This window comes from Sander vitreus, chromosome 20 (assembly GCF_031162955.1).
Source record: "Sander vitreus isolate 19-12246 chromosome 20, sanVit1, whole genome shotgun sequence".
Taxonomy (NCBI): Eukaryota; Metazoa; Chordata; class Actinopteri; order Perciformes; family Percidae; genus Sander; species Sander vitreus.
In genome coordinates this window covers 5,362,638-5,370,663 of record NC_135874.1, presented here as the reverse complement: position 1 = coordinate 5,370,663, position 8,026 = coordinate 5,362,638, and the positions used below count along the sequence as shown (strand labels likewise).

Sequence of the window (8,026 nt, the reverse complement as noted above, 5' to 3'; positions counted from 1 at the left end):
CAGTATATGAAATCTGATGTATTACCTACCACCGTTTAGTTGTTTTGTGTTATTTAAGATATTTATAAAATATCTGGTCGTAATTATTCCACTCATTTTTTAAACAATGCAATAACCCATTTGAGCCACCAGGGGGGAAGTGCTCCTCCTGCCCCCCCAGCAAACTCTGTGTATGCGGTCAGACCCATCTGCTAGGGGGCCGAGACTGAGAGCTACATGGATAAATATGCACCAAACAAGCCACTTTGAAATGTTGCTCTTTTCATGAATAAAAAAGTTAGTTTTGCATTGTTCTGTTCGTTTTCACATTCAAGTTTGTTTGAGTTTTGTTCATGAAGGCATGATATTGCTTTGCAGATTCTTTCAACTTTATGCTGTTTTTCTTGTGTCCGATTGGTTTCTGCGCAGCTTTCCTTGGGGGAATCTTCCTTGTGTGGATTGTGTTGTCTTTCAGGCTGTTGGGTTTCTTTAGAGCGTTACTTTTGAAATCAGCTGTGGACGTTTGATTGGTCTTTGGCTTTACTTTGCCTTTGAAAGGCTTCATCGCAGTGGTCTTTTTTGATTGTGCCTTGGATTTCTGTCTCAAAGTGTTCTTCTTTGTCTGTGCTTTAGCTGGCTGGTTGTTCGGCACTTTGTCTTTCTTCCATGGTTGCAACGTATTTGTCTTCCTCGCTTTCTTATCAAGTGATTTCCACTTGGGCTTCACAGCAGCGCTGGTCATCGTGGTCGTCGCGCTGGCTGCAGTCATCGTAGGTTTGGTGGTGAGTTTGAATTTTCTTGATGGTGGTTTCATAGGTTTTTCATTTGTGTCCTGCACAGTCCCTGAAATGGCCCAGATGTCAGTAAGTATCCATTTTCAAAGTTTTACTCAACGTCACATATGTTGCATTTTATAAGCTTGGATTCAATATTTGGCTCCAAAAACAGACATGAATGTTTGAAATGCTTTCCTGTTTTGTCTCTTTCTATTTTACGTATATGCTTGATGTAAAATGGGAGACTGCTTTTTCTAGGTTTATATATGACCTCAATGTGTTAACAATTTGGCAGCATATACACATGAATTGGGGAGAGAAAAAACAAGTTCTGATGAGGACAAGAACACTAGTAAACAGTGAATGTAGGCGATCTGTTGGCTTGCCAGAACATATGTCTTCTTACAATAACCTCTAACATCAATTGAATTCACTTGATCATATGCTGTGTGTGTGTTGTTTATATTTAGTGCACCTTAATTATATCAAAACTATTTTCTACTCTTAAAAAAACAAAAACAAAAACATACCATGGATATATTTCAGTTTATGGTACAATTTCAGAGACTCCACTTCGTCAGATAGTTTTCATGTCAAATGGCTTCTCTGGTATGAACACACCACGGAAATGCAAAAGGTAAACTGAGGTGACTTACGTTCCCTGGGCACAAAAGGAATCTTTTCCCCCCTCACTTTGACAGGCAGCGGCTTCTGCTTACATTTCCCTGGAGGAGCTCTCCTGCAGAAGTTAAATTGGGTAATGTTGGGTTAATAAATGGCTCTTTGTTAGTTTTAGCACAAAACATAATAGACAGTTTTGCATTTTTTTTGTCTGTCCGTTGTAGAGCATTTTTCACATATCTTGAATTAGTCATTGTGAGAATACAAAAAAACTTGAAATGCATTTAGTATAAGAGTATAAGTATTGATTTATTAAAAAATAAAATCTAGCACCAAATGAATCATTACACCTGCCCAAAATGACTAATGTTATACAGATTAAATGACGAAATTACGGGATTGATGTGACTAATTCAGACAATTTTTTTTTTAAATTTCTTTAATTTGATACACACATTGTCAAACATTGCACAGCCTACAGAAAACCAAATTACAACATCATGTATAATAAATGATGTGAATGTTGTTTTCCCAGTTGGCAACATGTTTTTTATGGTAAATCTAATAACACGTAAATGGTGATAAAAAGCACATGATGGTTTAATGTAAGCTGTGTCTGATACTACACCTGGAGGGGTCCATGAATTTGAAAATAGTTCCAGAAGGAGACATGGTACTGGGGTACGCAGTCGCTAAAAAATATAGTTCCCCTAAAAAAAAGTTTAAAAAAACACAGAAAACAGCGCATAAGTACTGTGAAATTGGCGCATACCTAAACGCGGCGAGGATGAATGTTACCTGCTTCATCTTCAGCAAACGAGATGATGAACTTGTGGTGATGGTTGATGAGTCCAGGAAATGAGCACGTCTTGGTTTCACCCATGCACACACTCCTCTCCTTCCAGCTTCCTGTTGTCTTATCTTCCTCTAACGCCATGATTCGCCTGCAATAGTGAACAGGATTCACTTCCATTGTTATAACCTACCAACATGGGGTTATCACATTTTAAAGTGCTCATATTATGCTCATTTTCAGGTTCATAATTGTATTTAGAGGTTATATCAGAATAGGTTTACATGGTTTAATTTTCAAAAAACACCATATTTTTTTAGAACCAGGCTAGCTTTTTCCCCATTGTTTCCAGGCTTTATGCTAAGCTAAGCACTGGCTCCAACTTCATATTTAGAGTACAAACGAAAGTAGCATCCATCTTCTTAGCTTACCCTCAGCACAAAAGAAAATATGACGATTTCACTAAAAACTCGAATTGTTCCTTTTAAATTAAATATAGCAGGTTAGAGTTTGTTCACATTTTGTCAAACTAGGTATGAATGTATGATATTAAGTTATTAGGACATACAAAATACGTATGGTGTGGTTAAATATCAGGGGATCGGGCGCCCGGATAGCTCAGTTGGTAGAGCGGGTGCCCATATATAGAGGTTTACTCCTCGACGCAGCGGGCCTGGGTTTGACTCAGATCTGCGGCTCTTTGCTGCATGTTGTTCCCCCCTCTCTCTCCTCTTTCATTTCTTCAGCTTTCCTGTCAATAAAGGCCTAAAAATACCCCCAAAACAATCTCAGGGGATCATTACAGATGCTAGAACCCAATACAAATTGTAAATAAAATACAAATTTGAGCCTGAGGACTCCGGTGATGCATTCACAAATGCACTAAAGCTAAGCAAACATGCTGTTCCCTCGCTCTTTTTTTTCCACAACAGTTGGAGTAAACTATTTGGCTGAGATCAACACAACCTTACCCACTCATAAAGTCTCCAAATATGTACAGTCCGTTCAGATTGGGGGATTCACATCCTCTGTACACATATCCCCCTGTCACAGACTTCCCAACATGATGGCTGTATGCAAATACGGGGAGCATGTCATCTGTCGTTGGCAGAGAAAGATGCACTGAATTAACTCAAATCTGAAGCATCAAAATTAGATTGAAAGCGGCGCACTGTGGCGGAAATAACAGGTGGGGAGAGTATCAAATGAGACCAAAAATAGCTCTTGATTTTTAGTTTCACACGAACAGAACTCACTTAAGGTGGAGCTGTGGCACATTTTCACATCATAGCACTCAAAGCCCTCTTTGGCTCTCCATCCGTAGTTTCCTCCTTTCACAATAACATCAATTTCCTCACAGCGGTTTTGGCCCACGTCTCCACAGAATATCCTGCCCCTGCCATATCGGCTAACCGGGTCCCCGCGGTCCACAGAGCATCGCCACATGTTTCTGACCCCATATGCGTACACCTCTGGCCGGGCATCTTGTTCATGGAGGAATGGGTTATCAGCGGGGATCCTGTACCGCTTCCCTCTGGTGTCACTTACATCTACATCAATGCGGAGAACTTTTCCCAACAGAGCACTCCTGGGTAGGAAAAAGTAGAATTTAGCAACAGCTGAGAGACTTTCCTCACACTGGAAGAAACCTGAAGCACCTTACTTGTTTTGTGCGTTGCCATACTTCCCAAATGGATCTCCAGCTTTTCCACCATCTCCAGTGAAGATGTACAGATATCCATCGAGACCAAACAGCAGCTGGCCTCCATTGTGGTTTGCGGCTGGCTCCTCGATCTCTAGAATAGCCCTGAAGGTAAAAGGGATGCAAGTTAAAGGTGTTGTTCAGAGATAAATATCTAGTTGACAAGGTTTTTGAGTATGCCATTAGGTCATGATTCATCCGGGCTTTACCTCTCTTTGACTCATAAAATAGGCCATAATTATTGTCTATTTTATTACCGGTAAAAATGACAAGTTTTGGTTTTACAGGCTTTTCCTTGGCCTGGAGGCAATGACTTCTTCTCTAGTTGCCTGGCACGTAATCTCAGTACAACTACAACTAGCCATTTTTAAACTTCCATAGTTGTATGGATTAAACAAAGGAGCTATACCATGTTAATTAGTGAGCTTTAGTGGTGCTGATCAGCAAATGTTGTCACTTTTGGGGAGAGCCAGGCTAACTGTTTCCCCCTGTTTTTAGTCTTTATGCTAAGCTAGGCTAACCCACCACTGGCAGTAGCGTCATGTTTGCCACACAGACGAGTGATATTTAGCAAATAAGTTTATATACCCAAAATGTGAAGTAAGCAGCTGCTGAACGCCCCTTATTCACCCAGGGCCCCCTAAACAAACCAAAAATGCAAATTCTATTCATGCTCTTCTGTTAAAGCAGAATTTTTTTTGATGTGATTTAATTATTTAAAAAAAAATGCTCTCTTTGGTACCAATATGGGATTTGGGGGGGCACTATAACTAAGAGTATGGATTATACCAAATGACATAGTACAAGTACTGTACCCTATTTTGAATATGGGCGTTTTGGGGATTATAATAAACTACCAATAGCAAACCACAATAGCAAACTTTAAGATTATGAGAAATAAATGCTCAGGCATTATACCACATTTTGGGATTTCGGGGGGACTATAACAAAATTAGGGACGGTGTATTTAATTCATAATATCTTATGAGGTTTTTCTGTAGTTGCACATTGAAAAATTAAATGTAAATGGCGCTCAGGGCCCTGGAAAAGCTTGGGCCGACCCTGAAGTGATTCACTGTATGAAGCTCAGAACGTGTTTATGCAAGGTATAGTCCTATGTGTCTTTTCAAACGAAAGGGTAACTGCAGTAGGTGCAGCACTTTACATCATAAGCCAAACTTTGGTGCAATTAAAAAGAGCAAAAAGGAAACGTTTCCTCCGGTACCTCTCTGAGTAAAGATCAGCCACGTTCATATCGTGGGCGGACACCTTCATCTCACTGACTCTAACTTTCTCCAGCTCACTGTTGACCTGGATGGAGTAGTAGATGAAGAAGCGTCCGTTGTCCCGGTACTTGGGGTGGAAGGCCATGCCCAGGAAGCCCCTCTCATCCCCCAGCCAGGGCGTGGCCATCACCTCCCCGCTCATGTCCAGGAAGGGCTGCTCCAGCCGGCTGCCGTCGCGCAGGTAAACCCACACAAAGCCCATCTGCTCGGCGACGAACATGCGATGTGTGCCGTCGCCGCTGTGAAGCATCAACACGGGGTTCCTGAGGTTGTTGGCCACCTCTGTGAGGCACACCTGGAGACACCCTCGGGGGTCCTCCGCCACCTGTCCCAGGTTGCTGTTCAGGTCAGGGCTCTTCAAAACGTTGGGGTAGCAGTAGTCCTTGTCGGACAAGTCGACCATGCTGCAGAATGTGGACACATCTCGCCCAGATGTGTCCCACAGCAGCTGGTTCCCAGTTAGATATTTCACCGCATGACGACATTTGCCATGAAACTCCGAGCAGTAGCCGAAGCAAAGGCCAGGTAGCTCTCTGACGGGTGTGTACGGGTCCTCAGCATCATAGAGGTGGGCGGCATATGGAGAGCACTCCTGGATGGGGCAAACATGAGACACTACAGAGTACTGATTATCACGGAGGCATTTCAGGGCACTGGTAGGGCAGGAGGTGAAAATTAAAGGGACGCTTTGGCTGACTACAGGGAGTTGACCGTCCCAAGTCTGACATTAGATCAGAGCTGAAGCTTAAAAGTGGCAAAGACATGTTTTGAGACATTCTTGTTATCAAAGAGCACCCACCCTCCATGCATGCCACTGCTATATTCATCTAATGCCAAGTTGTTGCTCAGACATTCCACACTATAAGTGTTGGTAAATGGGAATTTAAGCCTATCCCACTTTTAAAAAATTATTTCAACACTCTGTATTGGAGCACTTATTAGTCAACTTCATTAAAGTACAAAGTTTTGTAAAATGTTAATTTTATAGAAGACATTATAGGTCAATTCATAGCTATCAAAATATTACCCCCTCTGGAGTTCTCAAATGTTCATTAAAAGTTGGATTAACAGAAGTTAAGTAAAAGTTAAATGATGCCTAAACTTTGATTTCTTTACAATTGTTGCAAAACTTTAATGATGGCTTTAATTGGATACAACTGAAACTAATTCAACAGTTGATAGAGAGTTGTAAACTATTTATCGCGCTGAGCAATGTGTTTATTCTATGTTTATTACCCATGCGTCACAGTAGCATCCTCTTAAGCACACAGCCGAACCTTTAAAGAAGAAAATGTATTTACCTGGCACATGATTTCCTTCAACATGTCTGTACAGAGCTCATGACCCGCCGCTTCCAATTTGTCAATAATGTCCCAGTATCTCTCCGCGATCATGTTGTCCGTTTTCTGATCGCAGCAGCCGAACTGCTCGTACTGAGTGCAAAACTCCAGGTGCAACGAAGGTTTGAAAGGTGGCTCAAAGTCCAGGCACTGAGGATGAGCTGATGCTGGCTGGACCGCCACGAGCAACATCACTGACATGAGCAGGATAAACTCAGGAAGGCTCGGCGTCTTTTTGGATGTGCTCGGACGTGCCACCGTGCGTAAAACCGCGCAACGGCCTAATCTTGGATGGAGCGCAGCATCCCGCATGCTTGTCATTTTTGCCGTATGCTCTCGAAAGGGTTCAACTGTTTGCTCTCCTTTATGTGTGAGCCGGAGTGTAAGTGTCCGCGCGTGCACGTGAATGCATGTGTTACGCGTGCGCAAAACTATGTAAATGGCCGTGCGTCGCAGCAGCCAGTCCCTGCTGCCTCATTTGCCCTCTGCATCTCGCCACCTGCTCAATCCAGGTAAAACACACACACACACACACACACACACACACACACACACACACACACACACACACAGGGCACAGTGTTGAGGCATGCAAACATCAACAGTCTTCCAACACACAAACTGTAATTTTGTCTCACATTCATGTAAAATTGCCTGCAGGCAGGATGCTTTTTGTGCAACTACTTGGTAGCAGATGTGATTTGTCTTACAAATCTATTGTCCTGGCATGTCAACTTCCCTTTGAATGTATACATTCAGAGGTGCAGTGAGATCAGGAGGAGCCTATCCTCAAGCGGCTGGGATGGATCCACACACACACACACACACACACACACACACACACACACACACATGCACAAGTTGACGGAGCTGATGATGATGGGGTTACATTTCACTGGGATTGTTTACTTGTTATGATTTTGATGATATTTTGATTATTAGGTGTACATATCAACTGTAGCCTAAAGGGATTATTAAACTTGCACTGCAATTTGGATGGAAATGGGAGTTTCATTTATTGTACAGGCTTGTAGGCTGTTAAACTGTTTGCAATGCTGATGTTGAATGAGCTGAAAGGGTAGTTCAACCAAAATACTCACTCTGACAAGCATTAAGACGGGTAAAACCAGTAATCATCATGATCTGCTTTTTAAACTCTTGTTCACCAGTTCAGAAATAGTCAGGTGAGAGATCAATATCACAAACATGTGGGTCCCAGCACCTTCAGGTATCCCTTAGGGCTCGGCGATATGGAGAAAATCCAATATCACGATATTTTTGATCAAATACCTCGATATTGATACCGCAACGATATTGCAGTGTTGACTATATAAAATATTTACACAATGAGATTTTTGATAAATAATCATCAGTAATGTGGATATAATGACTAAGTGGGTAAAGGCAAATAAGTGAACAGTTACAACAGTCTGGTGAATTCAGAAAATGACATCACTTTACTGTGATGCAGCCTTTAAAACCAGGAAAAGACAACACTTATGCCACATTACGATATCCAAAATCTAAGA

The 8,026-nt window shown here is 41.9% G+C and overlaps 1 protein-coding gene across 1 annotated transcript; it reads right to left on the bottom strand.

Annotated features, from left to right (window-relative positions):
* Window positions 1–277: 277 nt before the first annotated feature.
* On the bottom strand, window positions 278–6,689 carry hhipl2 (HHIP-like 2). Its single transcript, XM_078278100.1, has 9 exons — window positions 6,459–6,689; window positions 5,097–5,749; window positions 3,833–3,976; window positions 3,426–3,757; window positions 3,141–3,267; window positions 2,175–2,320; window positions 2,005–2,086; window positions 1,412–1,494; window positions 278–822 (listed from the first exon to the last, which is right to left on the bottom strand). Exons 1-9 carry the CDS (start codon window positions 6,687–6,689, stop codon window positions 278–280), a joined length of 2,343 nt encoding a protein of 780 aa, XP_078134226.1.
* Window positions 6,690–8,026: the final 1,337 nt, after the last annotated feature.